The following is a 16,503-nucleotide window of genomic DNA, read 5'->3' as shown; positions in this document are numbered from 1 at the left end:
TGGATAAAAGACAGCAGTTTTACTTACCATGAATTCATATAGCTAATCCAACCTCAATTATATTCATATTTAATTACAAGATATTCCACCTAACAGCGTACAGAGGCTATATGAACAACAGCAGGAGTTCTGCAAGCCAAACTCAAACATTGGTATATTACAGTATATCATTTGCCGCGAACTCAAGAATGAAGTACCCTCTCTACTTTACAGTTAGTGTACATTAGCTAGTACTCGTACATAATTTCACAATATGAATTTATACAATATATACTTTGACCACTAAAGGGGACAAAAATTTTCTGGTCTAACTAACCTGGTAGAGCATGTGGGAATGCAAGCGTGATGTATATAAAACTACAACCCTTTATTTTTCACTTTTACAAATGCTTCAAAATTTAGATTAAAATTTACCAGAACCATCCTTCAAAGCTGGACTTGGAGGTTCCTTCAGAGACCAATCTGACAATGGATATGATGACCTGCTTGCTATATACCTGTCAAAATGGCGCAATGCTGTAGTTGGACAGTAAGCATGTCTGATCTGTTTTATATGAACCATTCGAGAAAGCACACAGTAACTCCTTTAAAAAGTGTTATATTGTAGAATCAGCACCCTTGACAACAGCTTTGCTATTCAGAAGGCTGATTTTGGCCATCAAGGCCAATTGGAAGCTGAATCCGATAATGTGGTTAAATATGGTTTTGATGTGGGTCGGTGTATATGTGCATAACCACAACCTACAAAATGTTTGAAAGATGTTGTCAGCCTACACTTGATGAATAAAAAGGTAGGACTGTAACATGGTGTAGGACTAAAGATCAAACATAACTCCCTGAATGAAACAGACTTGCAAATGTGTATCAAAGATAAGAAATGCCAAGAGTTCAGTTTATGAAGTAATTTTACAAATATAAATTGCTAATCAAGTGAAACCAAACAAGGGACTTCTAGACCAGTAGGAGCTTCTTAAACTACCAAAAGCATGGCCATGATGGTGAGATATAGTCCCAAAATTGAAGTTTCGTGTTCACAGAAGATAAAGTTCATGATACTGAAGAGCATCATCAAGGATTTTGGCAGCATTGGCTCTTGCAAATTCAACATAGGCACTGTTATAAGGTACCAAAAGTACATAATAATGCACGCAATTCCCTTTAAAATCTATTGGCTATTATACTGATTATCTCCTCAAATGTTGCTACAGCATGCAATTGGTAATTTGGTATCAAAAAAAAAAAATTCTGCCATCGTAGATTCGTAGCCTGGTTCTGCTGACTTAAAAATAGATACGACAGAGAGACCCAGAGACCAAAATGGAAATTATGTCACTTACCCATCGTTCAAGCAGTTCCAGTAATCAGTCTCTCTCTTTGGTCCAATTTTTTGACTTTAAGTACACCAAATAAAGCTTGAAAGCCGAAAAGTGCACACACAGTATAAGCAGCAATGGCGGGCACCTATAACGGACACAAATTTATATGATTAATTTATAACTATATATATATATATATCAATATATGTAACTGCGCTATGCACAGAAAGAACAAAATATTCACTTACTCGAATTGAGTGGAGATACAAAATTGTGGCGAGATTCACCAAGGTTCCAGCAACCACAGCCTGTTAAATTCATCAAATTAAATAATAATGATCTATAATTATCTCTGTGATACCAGGTAGAACAGAACAATTCAACTTAATTAATTTAGAAACAAGTTACCAGCATGAAAGATACGTAAGTTTTAATTCCAACACCAAATCTTTTTTTTGTGGCTCAATCAACATCTAACAGTTCAAACAAGTTTGTTAAAGAACCAACAAGTTCTTTCACAGTTTCACCAAACAAATTGCTGTATATATGTAATATATCTCCAGAATTGGAAACAATGTTCAAGAAAGAAAAGTCTAGACATTTTCCATGAATGAATTATGTCACACTAATCTTAGAGTTTTCATTTGTTCGCCAAGAGCAGAGAGAGAACTTGTGGGGTGGGGGCTTATCTAACTGCATATATAGCGTTTGTACTTTATTTACTCCCCCCCCCCCCCCCCCTCTTTAGGCCATTAGAATTTCTAACTATGCCAAAAATAAGTATTAAGCCAGATGACATACACTTCCTATTGTCTTCTGAACAGCTGCTACACGCTGGAAAGATCTCTCAGACTCCAGAGCTCGAACACGAAGCTTCAAGTCTCCCTTTTCCTATTGTAAATACAAGGCCATGTCAGAGGTGAAGAATAGAAAGCCACCATGAAACCACGTCTAATATAATGCAAGTACGTCTATCGTTTCAAAGTTCAATGAGGTAACTACCAGTCGTTCAATAATCTCAGCCAGCTTCTCAACTCTATCTGCCTGCCTAAACAAGTTGTAGAATGCTTGAGACTGCCGGTCCCATCTCTTTCGGAAATCCTAGACAAATTCGAAATATATATTGAGAGTCAACAACAGTAAGCGCAGTTTGGTCGATGCAAAAATACGAAGTAATAAATAAATTTACCTTCACAAGAACTTCAACACCAGCTTCACGGAATTTGAGCAGTTCTAGAGCATAGCTGCAAGGCAAAGATGTGAATAAGCAATTGACAAACAAATTTTTTTCCCAAGAAAAATTTCTTAAAAAAAAAGATAGCTCATAAAATTTGAATTTAAACTTACGGTTTGGCTATCTCAGTAATATCAAATCGAGGGTCAAGCCCTTTCCCAATTCCATCTAAAACTGCAATTCAAGAAATGAAGTACAAGGATTTCAGTTATTTTGGTTCAGTTATTTGGTCAAAAATAATAATGAGAAAAGAATTTAAGTCAAATACCAGAGAATGCTCGAACAACAAACGTGAATGTAGCAGGAAATCTGAAAGGTTGGTCTGCAGAGATTGACAATAAATCTTCCCCTGAAAAGTTATGCCCCACGTTAGTTAACGCCCAACAGTCTAGGACTCATTCAGTAATAGCTAAGGACAAATTTTAAAGAGCTTCTTCGGCTAGATGGTTCATCCTGGTTCTCAAACTTATGGTGTGAAAAAAAGAAAAATAACAAGGATGAAAATAATACTCCATCCAAAAAATAGTCACATACTTGCATGTACTATTACAGGACTCCTAGAAAAAGATGTCACCTTTCTATATATAGTAATGGATTTTAATTCAGAAAATAACATTTCTGCACTTGAGTAAAGACTAATGAGGGGCGGTGGGCACGGACATTGTCAGATTTGTCACATTTTAACTTGCAGCAGAGCAAGTCTGCATATGCCAAAACTCAAAACCAGAGATAGGAAAAATAATGTGTAGTTGTATGGTCAATTGAGATAGTGTTATTGGAATTAATTTTACCAATTGCAGCTAGCCTTTGCTTTTTCTTTTGAAGTTTTTCCTCCTTAGTTAATGGCTTTTTAAATCCAAGTTCCGCTGCTGCCATTTCCTTCTCTTTCCTTTGGGCCGCCAAACGTTCCTCGAAACTACATAAATGAAACTCGGTCACTATGATTGAATGTTAAAAATTAAAAAAAGAGGAGGGTGGGTGTAAGAGTGAAAAATATGTGTATATGACTATACTGTGGGGTAAGGTAGTAAATCGGGTTTGCCAATAAAAGAACACTAACTTTTTACACAATAACACTAGCCAGCAAGACAATAACTTCCTAATTGGGTATAATGCATAAAATTCTTAGTCTTTAGATCATACAAAGCAGCAATGTAATCTCATACAGAACTAAAAGTCCAATTCAACGTCAAGTACATAATGTTAAAAATGGGTATCATGGTCCAATAAAAGCTGGATACAATCTCCAATTAAAACGAGTATATTATGATAATTAAAGGATGGTTATTGTTCATTTGATTATCAAAAGAGCAAAAATAACCTTGGGTGCATCTTGCACCCGGGTGTATATAAATTTTTTATAGTTACCTATCAAGGAAGAATTTCGCTGTTCGTCTCACAGCAGTCATATCACCAGTAGGAACTAGAACACCCATTTGAATCATAGATTGTAGAACCTGCAAACAAGGTATATTAAATAAATTAACATATTAAGATGGTAACTAACTAAGCATGATCATTGGCTGTTTGGGTATAAATCTCAACAAACATGATTTATTTTTTTAAAAAAAAAACCTTGTCTGGGTCCTTCTCATAGACTCCATAAAATGCCTCGAGCAAGCCCTCCCTAATGTTTGAACTGATACTGCAAGGTGCAATAATAATTTTTTGTTAAGCATGAACACAATTTCAGAGGTAGATGAATAATGTATTCTCAGAAATTTACCTTCCCATCATTCCAAAGTCATAAAATATCAGCCTTCCACCATTCACATCATCAACAGCAATATTTCCAGGGTGCTGCCAAGAAAAAGAGAAAGCACTTAAAGTCTTCAACTAAAAAGCAAATTTGAAGTGTAACAACGATAAATATCTTAGAAGCATTAATACAGCCAAGTTTCAGCCATTATTCCTTCAAAGCATAGAATAACGGGGGAGAACTCTGAAACACTCAACAGAAAATGTAAATATATTTTCATTGTTTTATTTTCTAGACATTACTGTTAAAGATTGTTTATTTTGCTAAGATAATCACTGCAGTCCTTGTCAAAAGTTCTGAACACAATAACTTCAGACTTGTAACTTAATTTTATCATTGAATAAAAATAGAATTTTTTTTTTTTTTTTTTTTTTTTTTTTTTGTTTGTGTGTGTGTAGGAAAAGAGAAACAAATTAAAATACTCACTGGGTCAGCATGGAAAAAGCCATGAGAAAGTATTTGTTCCAGATAAGATTCCACAGCATACCGACCTAACCTGAAAGACCAAAAATCAATAATGATAACATCTGTGGAAAAGCAATTGAGTTCTCTAGCAGTAAGCATCATTTCATGGAACACCCATTTTCCAAGAGGTGCTTTGAGATAATTATTTTGACTTAATACCATTCAATGGCATTATAAAAATATAAATTATACTCTTACCTTTTGCGATCAACTCCCAACTGATCTAAAGCTTGAATTCTATTTATCTTGATCCCCGGGACATACTCCATGGTTAAAATCTACAACCAACCAAAATTTCTTCAGATGAAATCAGAGTGAACCACAATATGCTTGCTCTCCTAACATTTTAAGAACACAGCACAGCCAAACCTGCGGGGTAGTGTATTCCCAGTAAATTGAAGGAACCTTGACATAACTCATGTTTTTGAAATTGCTAGCAAATAGTTCTGCATTAGCTGCTTCCTTGGTGTAGTCAATTTCCTGAAATATCTCACATCTAGTCAACAAATTACATCAAATACATATATGTGCCAAATACCAAAGTGAATCACGAAATTCATATATGCATACAGCACTCTGTAGCATTCAACATAAATGCCATAGAATTTTGCCAAACACTAAGGGTCATGAATTTGTAAGTCCAGATTTAAACCTGGTACAATACACTAGCACACTCGTCATAAATTGCCACCCAATCTCTCTTTGCACCATCCGATTTTGGGTCAAGCTTCTGAAGATATTCAGCAATTACCTAGCAAAACAAGTACAAAAAAAAAATTATTGTCAAGCCTCCTACATGTACGCTCAGAAAGTGATAATGTAAACCTTAGAAGTTATCAACACAAATGGAGAAAGACAATTTTCACAAGGCCCACATTGGTCGATCATACATTGTTTAACCAGCCTGGCAGCTTCAATAATGAGGGGGGGGGGGGATCAAAACCAGGAAGCATTAATATGTATTTATTCTTCAACCACATTAAACCCATGACACCAGTCCAAGTGTATACTGTACATTCCATCCCATGTCTATCAGTCCACTTAATATCCCAAATTGTTTTTGACCTTTTCACATTTGTACTTTTTAGAAATTTGTTGTTTGATACCTATATTACGGTGGCCCGTGTGTATCATTTTAAGTATCCACTAGTACATAATGGTAAAAGGCCTTAAAACTTAAAATAACTCGTGCATACAATTCCATTGCCATTTGGATTAGGTGTTTATTTCACGAAGGGGTCTTCTATTATCTTGTTAACTTGCATTTTATTTAAATCTAAAGGCATTAGGCATTTCAACAGTACTTTTATTTAAGATTCTAGACTAGTTCAATAGAGCCAGCATGCCCTGTCAGAAACATATTGCAAACGTTGTAGCATGGGGGGGATATAAAAGTACAGTAGAAGATTAGAAAAATATATTCATACTACAAAACAAAGATAATTTTTTAGCTACCAGGTGGTACAGGTTGTATGTATGCTATGCAGTATGTAGACCTCATTCTTGATTATCCTAGGAACACCCTCATAACTGGTGCTTCATGAAATTTGGTTTGAGGATGCTGATGTCACACTAAGAGCTAGTAAGAATAAAAATGTACATCAAGAAGAAAGAAACCTAATTAAACACCAACCCTTAGATTTTTGAGATCAATATCAAAGAGATCCTTGAGCCCAGGCCGCTGCACTTTAACAACTACGTCCTGTCCTTTAAGTCTTGCTCGATGGACCTGACCTGCAAAACCAAGTGCATCACATTATTTTACTTTATTTTTGTTCAACCAGTGAAGAGGATACAAAGAGATCTAACAATTACCAAGACTTGCAGCTGCTATGGGCTCAAAATCAAAGCGCTCAAAGGTATCACTTAAGGGACCTCCAAGCTCCTCTTCAACAATAGATACAGCTGTCTCTGATGGAAAAGGAGGAACTTGATCCTGCATATCAATAGAGGAAGGGTCAGACGGAGTATTACTTCAGAACAAAGTAGACAATGTTCAATAGATCTTTAAGAGAGTTGTACTGGTAATTGATAGAGACTCGATGTGGAGGTGATTAATTTTCAAAAGGTACAAAAAACACAAGATACCAGTAGCCTAATGATGGATATTCTTCATTTTTTATCCCTAACTTAGGCTTTGTTCTCCTCGGCTTATTTAAATAAGTTTTTGCAAAAGTATTGTTTTTAATCAAAACAAGTTAAGCATTAATATAAGCGTAAAATCCGTAAATACATAAAGTAGCATAATATAAGCTAAGTTTAGCAAAGATAAGCTTTTTTTTTCAGCAAAATAAACTGAGGAGAACAAAGCTTTAAAAAGTAGTTGAATTCTCAGGTTTGGATGAATTGCCAAAATACTACTTGCAAATTAATGGTTTCATTCTTGAAGGACTTGAAACTATACATGGAAATAAATAAATAAAAAAATCTAGATTATTCTCATATCCATTCTTTCCAAGCACACCTATAATTCGAAATGTAATGATCTGTGAATACAGGAAAGCCACTAGAATCCGATATCTACATATTTCTACCACCAGCAATTTCACATGACCATGCATCAGAACATGAAGACGCTAATAGAGTAAGCACTAAGCAGTATCCTTCCTTTCTTGAAACATACATGGGAGTCTGACATAGCGAACTTGTCATGTCCCTATTGAACAAATCCCTACCTTTTAAAAAGTTTGAAATTACTCTTATGAATAGTGTTTAGACAATTAAACCCTCTAAAATGTTTATTTACTTTTTTACCCTCATTAATGTTAATTGTCTTTTTATTAAACTCTTAATACCCTAGCTTTTAAAACGTTCAAAATAATTCTTATTAATAGTATTTAGACATTTTTTTTTGAGGCAATAGTGTTTAGACAATTATACCCTCTAAAATGTTTCTTTACTTTTTCCCTTCCCTTTAAAAAATTTGAAATTACACTTATAATAGTGTTTAGACATGTATACCGTCTGAACTGTTTATTTACTTTTTGCCCTCATTAATGTTAATTGCCTTTTTTAAAACTCTTAAAAAGAATGAGCGGAAATTTATACCCTTAAAAATATTTGTTTACCTATTATCCTTTATTAATGTTGCCAATAACTAAAATTGTAACATAAGGCTAAACCGAAAGAGCTCTTCGGATATGGCTATATGCGCACATCGCGAGCCTTAGCCCTAGTTATTATAAAGTTTATGACATGATTAAAAAAATAAAAAGAAAAAGAAAAGAGGGTAAAAAATCAAGAGCTTCCTTCACAAATTTGGCCAGGGGAATCACCTGAAGTTCTGAAAGCTGATCAACGTATTCTTGAGCAAGTATATCCACTCTTGTGGAGAACTGCTGCCCAATTTTGATAAATGTTGGACCAAGCCTCAAGATATTTTCCTTCAACCATTTTGCAAGAGTCATCCGCCTCAGCCTTTTCTTCTCTTCAGTCATCCCTCCTGCAAATCAGGTTGAAGTTTGTTTTATCCTTTAGAATAAAGAACACAGAACAACAGGACTAATGTACCAATGATGTACTTCTAAAAAGGATTTTTCATTAAGGGTGAACAGATAAATTGCTATGATCTACCAAAATATCCCAAAGAACTAAAGTGCACGGAAGAATGATACAACGTTGTTTAAACATAATATAATGGCCAACATCACTGTTTACCATAAGATAATACATTAAACATAATATAATGGCAGCTTTAACTAAGACAGGTGTCAGTTAGTGACTTGTCAGAAAATGAAATAGAGTGGAGATTATGGGTTGATAGGAGAAATCTGCCAACCAAAGTCAGACAAGATGACAGGTATGATGATCCATGATGAAAGAAATTAAGTCAGCCCCTTGTTGAGAATCACAGTTCATAATAAAACACTTCATATCAAATGAAACATGAGCACACATCCCATTACTGTTACAGATATATATTCACCTCTTTATGGAGCCCCAAATCAAAGATTCAACACCTACATTTTTACCTTTATAAGAGAACTTCTGATTGCTCAACCAAACTCTAAAGACAAATTTCAGAACAAATCCCCAAATTTCCAATGTCCTTTGTATCGTTGAATATGTTTTGAATCTGTTCCAGCGGCCTCCAGGTGCAACAGAAACCTACACAAAGAAACTAAGTTTACATTATAATGTCATAATATAAACATGATATGACATAATAACATGTTACAAGCAATTAAACACTCAAATGCATATCAGTCTTGTATCTTGACAGTATATTACTGCCTCCACTTTCCATTTTCAGAGTGTCCCGAAGTAATGTTCTGACACATACTTATGTAGTAATTTTGTAGATGTTATATCAATTTCTCTTCCAAAAAGCACCAAACTTTTTCTCTTTGCGCAAAACACTTTCTCCATACACTTTCAATTAATTTATTCTACATTAACAACATTTCTAGATCTTCACCCCGCTTTAAAATGGGGTGATATATATGGGATGGAAAGGGTACAACTAAAGGAAAAAGAAACATATTCCTATTGGACCTTTATTTGCATGATGAGATTACTATGATTAAAAATCATTTCCTGTAATCCTCAACTTCATGCCTTCACCCTACAGTTTACCATGCTGTGCAGCAGATGCTCTTGTTCAGGCAGGCTCCAATTCAAACTTCCTGGTAATATACAACTAAATCCTTATAAATGGTTTAAGATTAACATAGATTCTTGAAACTTTGACTGCAGAGCCATCTCTCTGATTACAAGGGGCATGGCTGAGTATCCCAATAAAATTTTGGTGAGATGAGCCAGAAGGAATATCTGAATAACTATTCACACTTAGAAGTCTCACTCTCTTCCATAAAAGTCACTTACTTCAAAGTAATTGAGAAGCATTGTCCTCCAATCACCTCAATATACTTTAGTACAGATTTGGACATGAAAGACTCTCATATTCAATGATAGAGAGACAATATCAACAATATAACACATCATTATTATTAGCTTTGATGGCTAGAACAGGTTTCCTAAATTGCAGGGAGGTCTAATACTTGGTAGCAACCATAGAAATGTTAATTTGGTCACTAATCATGAGTTCATGGAAGGAGCCCAAAGAATTTTCCCTAACTCTTACGAAGGTGTTGGCATGCGGTAGTAATATGCTCAAGCTAGAAAGAAGTTGGTAGCAGGAAAATACATGTGCTTACAACGAAAAGTCCAAGTCTCACAAGTAGAGTGTGAGGTGGGATGGAGTGTCCATCAGCCAAATGGAAAGCATTTTACATTTACACCACTATGCACTTTAGAGTTAAAAGGGCTCTCCAACAAATATAATAAAAACCCATCCTCCTTGACTTCGACTTTGAGATAACAAAGGAGACAGAAGCAAAATCAGAAGTTTGACTTAAGTTGGTTTCAATGTAGGATGCTATAATCGAATGGACACAACCAGAATGACAATGTAGTTCAAATGCAGTGTGCATTGCCCATTTGCACAACAGAATTCATGACAAAGTGAAACTGATAGAAGAAACTTCAACTCAAGCAACAATAAATCTATCTCCAATACAGAACTATTCTAGAACCTTATTCATATTCATCATACATAGAACCATTGTAGGGTTTTCCTAATTTGAAGGGATAAACAACCGAAATCAAATCCAATGACCCCAATCTTGGTGATGGTTATTCGGTTAAACTTCCTCATGCATGTTTATTCACCTCTCCAACAAAATTGTACTCCCTCCTTCCCTAAATTACATTCCTACTCCTCTCTATTATGCGAGGAATAAATGCTAGAATTAGGAATGTAATTGAGGGACGGAGGAAGTAATACATTGCTCACAACAAACTTCTAATACAGTAATACCTTCCCAAAATAGCAATACAAAAGCATAATTCTAAATCCAGCAAAAATTATTCACTAAACCAATTTGCAATAAGTCAATAACAAATACAATAAGCTGCAATTGTCAATAAATAGCACAACAAAGAATTCAATATTACTAAAATGTAAAACAAAGATGAACTACCTCTAATTGATCTCGACCCCCTTGCTTAAACCAAGCTTCCTCTTGTCCAATATCCTCTATTGTCTTCTTCTCCGCCTTCATCGTCTTCTTCTCCGGTATCGCTTTCGCCTTCGTCTTCTCCGCCACTACTTCTTCCACCTTAGCACCAGAATCTTCCTCCACCACACTCTTCACCGCCGCCATACTATCACCATCAACAAACTTAACTAATCCTCCATTAACAGCACCATTCTCACTCCCCTTCACTCCGCCATTACCACTCAAATAACTCTCAATCGAACCATTTCCGTTTCCATTACCATTTCCGTTCAATTTCAAGCTATCTACTCCATTAATCACCGGAATTTCTCTCTCCTCCGTTGACGGAACCGTATTCTCCCTCACAGCACGAATTCGCTGAAAACTAGGGTTTCGAGAACTGCAAATTCTAGAAGATGAAGAATAAAGTTTGATTCTGCGAAATGTACGCTGATTAAACGAACTAAGCTCGAATACAGAATGAGAAGTCAAGGAGAGAGAAAGCGCCATTAATATACAGTAGAGAGAGAAAGTGAAGGTTCTAGAATGAAGCTTCAATGTCGATTTTCATGGAGTTTGATGAGAGAGAAAGAGAAGTAGAGGTTGAGAGCAGAGTTTTGCAGAAAGAAGTTCGGAAAAACGAAGAAGAAGACAATATTTGTTTAATTTTAATTTTAAAAGGAAAATAAAAAAAGGGTGGTCAAAAGGATGCCACGTAGGAAGAGATAGATGAGAGTCGAGATTATAGAGAGTTGTGATTGGGTGAAGAATGTTGAGGAGGTGTCTTTGCCACAAGCAAGAAGTTTTAGTGGAGGTTTTGTTTCTTGATTATTTTGGGATTGGAATTTTGTGAATTTTTTTGTGGTGAATTTTTTTGAATAGGGGTCCATTTACACGTTTAATTTGTACCAAAATTATGTTTGGAATCTTACAAGTAAGAATTATGGGATTGTTTATTTTGTGTCGTGCTTGTACTTTTAAATTTTGATTGTTGTTGATTAAGATTAATACGGAGTATTTGATTTGCCCAATTTTGACTGATAAAAATTTGTTAGATGATTTGTGACTATAGTTGTTCAGTTTTAAAAGAGTAAAATATTCTTTGAGATGATGAGTTGTTTTAAGCTAGTTAATGTCTTGAAAGTTGATACTCAAAACTATAATGACTCATTTGTTAATCGGTAATAAATAATGGTAATGTGAATGAAGTTTAAATGTAGATAGGTAGAAATAAATATTGTAATTGTCATGGTCATATTTCATCCTCAAACATGTAATAAAAAAAAACATGTAAACTTCTCATTAAAATGGTCAATTTGGAGGTACCATGAAAATGAAGCTTAAATTTCCTCATAATTTTACATACGTTGTATTATAGTGTGGTACTAGCTAATAAGCACATATAGTGGCACATCTTTGCCACAAGCGGAAAGTTTTAGTGGAGGTTTTGCTTGTTGATTATTTTGGGATTGGAATTTTGTGAATTTTTTGTGGTGAATTTTTTTTAATAGGGGTCCATTACACCATTAACACGTTTAATTTGTACCAAGATAATGTTTGGAATTATACAAGTAGGGAAATGAACAAGTAATTATGGGATTGTTGTACCTTGTGTTGTGATTGTAATTTTGAATTTTGCTTGTTGTTGATTAAGATTTATGCTTGAGTTGCTCAATTTTTGTTGAATGATTTGTGACTATTACAGTTCAAATCATAGAGGATTATAGTGTTGAAGCCGAGGGGGGGAAGATCTAACAACTTGAGCTATCCCTCACTTTCATAAGTTAGTTTAATTGATTAATGTCTTGATCCTTAAGGGTTGATACTCAAAATCGTAACTATTCGCTTATTAGCCGATAATAAATGATGATAATGAAAGTAAGTTTAAGTATAACATATGAAGGAAATAAACATTGTAATCCTCGTGGTAATGAAATTTCATCCCCTAGCATGTGTTTTCTTCATGAGAAGCTATTGCATACAGATGTTCACACGCAAATTTTCGCGTGACTGATTTGGTTTATATGTTTTAATTGTTGGCTTATATGATTTTTGTTTTGGCTAATATATTCTTTTTTTTTGTTGATATTTTTTTCCCTTTTGTTGTCTGATTCCAGACATCATTTGGCATATATGTTTCTTTAGTTGGCTGGTATATTTGTGTTTATTGGCAGATATGTATATTTTAATTGTTCGTTTATATATTTCATTTTGTTAGCTGATATGTTTAGTTCGTTGGCTTACCTGTTGCTTTTGTTTGATAGTTTCATCCTTTTGTTGGCTGATATGTGTCATTTTGTTGACTTATTAGTACCTTTTGTTGGTTGATACATTTTTATTAATGTCTTTAATGTTGACTGATATCAAACCACCGAACCCAGGCTACCGCACCCATAAACCACAGAACGCCACCACCATCACCAGCGAACGACTCCACCTTCGCGAATGCCACCACTGCTAGTGATTTGCATCTAGCCAGTGAATGCCACCATCACCAGCGAACGCCTCCACCTCTGCATCCGTCATCTACTTTCAAACAAAGCAGGTCATCAATTTTGATTCAATGCTAATTGATGTGAATTCATATTTTGATTTAGATCTAGAAAAAAGAAAGAGCAGAGGAGAGAGAAAGAGAAGGGAAGAGAAAAAGGAGAGGGAAAGAGAAAGCAAAATGGTAAGGACGCACGAAATATTGGGTACGGACGTCCGCACTCAATAGTTTGTGTTTCTTCATTATTTTTTTCATTACAATCTATTCATATTTTAATTACAAGTAGCTAATTTGACAACTTAGATCCTCAACTAAACAAACAAGACAAATTTCTAACAAACAAATCACCTCCACCACCACCATTTGTGCCACTTTGCAGGCCACATAAAAGTCAGAACTATGCCAAAACTAAAAAAAAGCCCAACTTGTCAAACATGGTTTGAAAAGTGTCATAATAAGAATAATACATAAGGCAAAACTACACACTTGTTACAAATGTAAGTAGCCCAAAATCATATCATACGAGCTGTGAAAAGTTGGGCCAACACACATAATCATACGAGTATAATCAATGCCACATCTTGATCCTAGATTCCTAGGAAATTGATGGAGAGTATAGTGTAGAGATCAACTATACGCTAGTCATGAAACTGAATCATCCACTTAAAGAGTTAAAGGTCGATACCCATTTTATCGTAGGCTTAGCCTGTCTTTTAACTTTCAAGTTATAAAAGTTCAAACAATGACAATATTCACTGGACTTATACATATTTTCAAACAAATTATATATATCCTCAAACAAGTCATATATATCTTCCATCAAATAATCTATATCCTCCAATTATTTATACATATAATCTAATGACATTTTCTATTGGCTATATAATATTATGGATGGTTGAAATTCTCTATTGGTTATATGATATTATCTACTGGCTGGATGATATCCTCTATGGGCTATATGATATATGGGGGCGTTTGGTTCAAACAATGGTATGGGTTTGGAATGAGGAATGAAACCTGGGTGGTATGGGATTGGAACTTGATACTTGATTTCATGTATTTGGTTTTTATCTAGGAATGATAGTTTTCCTTTTAATTTTAAACTAAAGGTATGGGTATGAGCCATACCCACCTGGCCACCTCCCCCCTTGGGTTTCAAAAACCCATACCTTGGGGGTTTGAGGTATGAGTTTGAAAAATGAAATTTCTACAAACAAACACAAGATATGGGTTTTGGTCATTTCAAACCCATACCTTGTACCTGATATGCTTGAACCAAACACCCCCATAATGGTTTGATGATATTCTCTATTCACTATATGATATCATTTATGATTGTGTCTATGATATCCTTTATTGGCTAAATGGTATCTGTTATTGGTTATATGTAATCATGATATAACCAATAGAGGATATCATCCAACCATAGAGGATAACATCCAGCTAATATAGGATATCAAAAACCCACGCTGGACTGACAAAACATTTTGTCAATCCAAACTGACACAATACTTTTGAATCTTAAATGAGGTGAACTAGGGCGCTACCTTACAAGATTTTCCTGATTTAATGGCTATAACATATAATTAATATAATAGTGCCTGATAAATATTATGAGAAAGTTGTGGCATTGTGCTTATGTATGTATCAAGAATTTTGAGCAAAAGGTTAGAAGATCAAACTTTGGACCCTTAAGTTTTTGCACGCCACCATTTGTGTGGAAGAGCAAGTAATACTTGTTTTGGTATACTATGTATTTCGATATTTGTCAATGAAAGGGTATATTCTCTTCAGATTATTTTAAGTTCATTTCATTTCAGCTCCAACAAGTTCAGTTCAGTTCAGTTCTTAATTCTCCTTATCTTATAAAATATTTAGTTAAATTCAGTTCATCTCCAATAAATTCAGTTCAATTCAACTCAGTTTAATCAATCATAACAGACCTTAATAGTCTTAACTTACATATGAAACGTACTCTTCCCTTATCCGATTAATACGAAGTAGCATAATATAGAATCAAATCTTACAATTCTCCTTCCCGATATTCATCTCACTAACATAATCAAATCTCACACTACGTACAGCTTGGAATGACGTATTAACTTTGTATAATTATGGAAATACGGAGTATAACACTAATATACTAGTATATCTTTTAAATAATACTACCACCAACCACTGAAATGAACTAATTAAATGAAATTATCAATTGAAGACAAATAACAACAACGGTTCTCACGTTGACATAGATTCAGCTCGAAATTATTCAACGAAAGTAGTATGGATTTAATAATATAGATATAGTTAGTTGATGTGGATTTATACATTCAAGTGTATTATTACTGATATGATGGCACAGTGACGTAGAATGCAATGGTATGGTATTAAAGGTATTTGCAAATTGGCAATCATATTAACAAATAACAACCTCTTATATGCATGTGTGAAATATACAAGTAGTCAAGTAGACTATAAATTCAAGCGATAAGCATGTGTGAACTATACAAGTATGTAATGACTAATGAGGCAATATCGATCTTCCCTTTTAATGTAGATCCTCGAAGGAAAACCTTTATTTGGTCCAATTGAATATATACGTATTATTTGTTAAATTCGATTTCTTTTCTGAATATTAAATACTATGTACTACCTCCGTTAATTGTTATCTGCAACTTTGAGGTATTATTTGTGAGATATAAAATATTCTAAAGTTGCAGATAACAATTAACAAAGGTAGTATATGACTTTTTATCAATAAATTTAATATACAAAAAATATTTATTTGAACTTCCCACCTTTTTTTCATTAATCACCAATTCACCATGCATAACCAAATGTAAATAAAGATTATAGCAAGATTTCACTTTTACAATTTTTTCCCTTTTCACATATCTACAATGTACATTATTCATATATTTCACTTCAATTTTCATTTCTTATACTTGGAATAGTAACTTATATGAAATTTGTTAGATCGAGTTTAAAGTGTGCGTTAATAAGATTCAAATTTATATTTTTTACTACAAATGTATGATTAAAAATGTTAATACTTAATAGTTAAAGTTATGTATTGATAAATAAACGGAAAAAACATAATAATAATTATTATTACGGAGTAATAATTTTTTTTTTTGAAAAAAAAAAAAAAACAAAGAGAAATAGGAAGTATTAAAATATGCTTTGTATTTTTTTTTGACAGAAAAGTGTTAAAATATGGTAGATTGCTAGTTTTAACG

The 16,503-nt window shown here is 34.1% G+C and overlaps 1 protein-coding gene across 1 annotated transcript; it reads right to left on the bottom strand.

Moving 5' to 3' along the window:
• Nucleotides 1-11,424, bottom strand: LOC145560181 (protein ACTIVITY OF BC1 COMPLEX KINASE 8, chloroplastic-like). Its single transcript, XM_081621444.1, has 21 exons — nucleotides 10,756-11,424; nucleotides 8,746-8,881; nucleotides 8,050-8,216; nucleotides 6,590-6,710; nucleotides 6,408-6,508; nucleotides 5,427-5,525; nucleotides 5,144-5,254; nucleotides 4,973-5,052; nucleotides 4,736-4,805; nucleotides 4,277-4,350; nucleotides 4,126-4,195; nucleotides 3,919-4,007; nucleotides 3,342-3,466; nucleotides 2,819-2,899; nucleotides 2,664-2,724; nucleotides 2,506-2,560; nucleotides 2,319-2,417; nucleotides 2,118-2,207; nucleotides 1,565-1,624; nucleotides 1,338-1,461; nucleotides 1-741 (listed from the first exon to the last, which is right to left on the bottom strand). Exons 1-20 carry the CDS (start codon nucleotides 11,281-11,283, stop codon nucleotides 1,345-1,347), a joined length of 2,334 nt encoding a protein of 777 aa, XP_081477570.1. The 5' UTR covers nucleotides 11,284-11,424; the 3' UTR covers nucleotides 1-741; nucleotides 1,338-1,344.
• Nucleotides 11,425-16,503: the final 5,079 nt, after the last annotated feature.

The sequence above is a fragment of the Chenopodium album genome, chromosome 1 (assembly GCF_948465745.1).
Source record: "Chenopodium album chromosome 1, dcCheAlbu1.1, whole genome shotgun sequence".
NCBI classification, from domain to species: Eukaryota; Viridiplantae; Streptophyta; class Magnoliopsida; order Caryophyllales; family Amaranthaceae; genus Chenopodium; species Chenopodium album.
Note: the sequence above shows the minus strand (reverse complement) of the source record. Positions and strands in the feature narration are given on the sequence as shown.

Excerpts from the sequence above, each read along its gene's own strand:
- LOC145560181 (XM_081621444.1), bottom strand. The coding sequence starts at position 11,283 with ATGGCGCTTTCTCTCTCCTTGACTTCTCATTCTGTATTCGAGCTTAGT. Across the intron at positions 5,255-5,426 it reads GTGCTAGTGTATTGTACCAG|GAAATTGACTACACCAAGGA; the intron begins GTTTAAATCTGG and ends GAGATATTTCAG. Across the intron at positions 1,625-2,117 it reads TTCAGAAGACAATAGGAAGT|GCTGTGGTTGCTGGAACCTT; the intron begins GTATGTCATCTG and ends TGAATTTAACAG.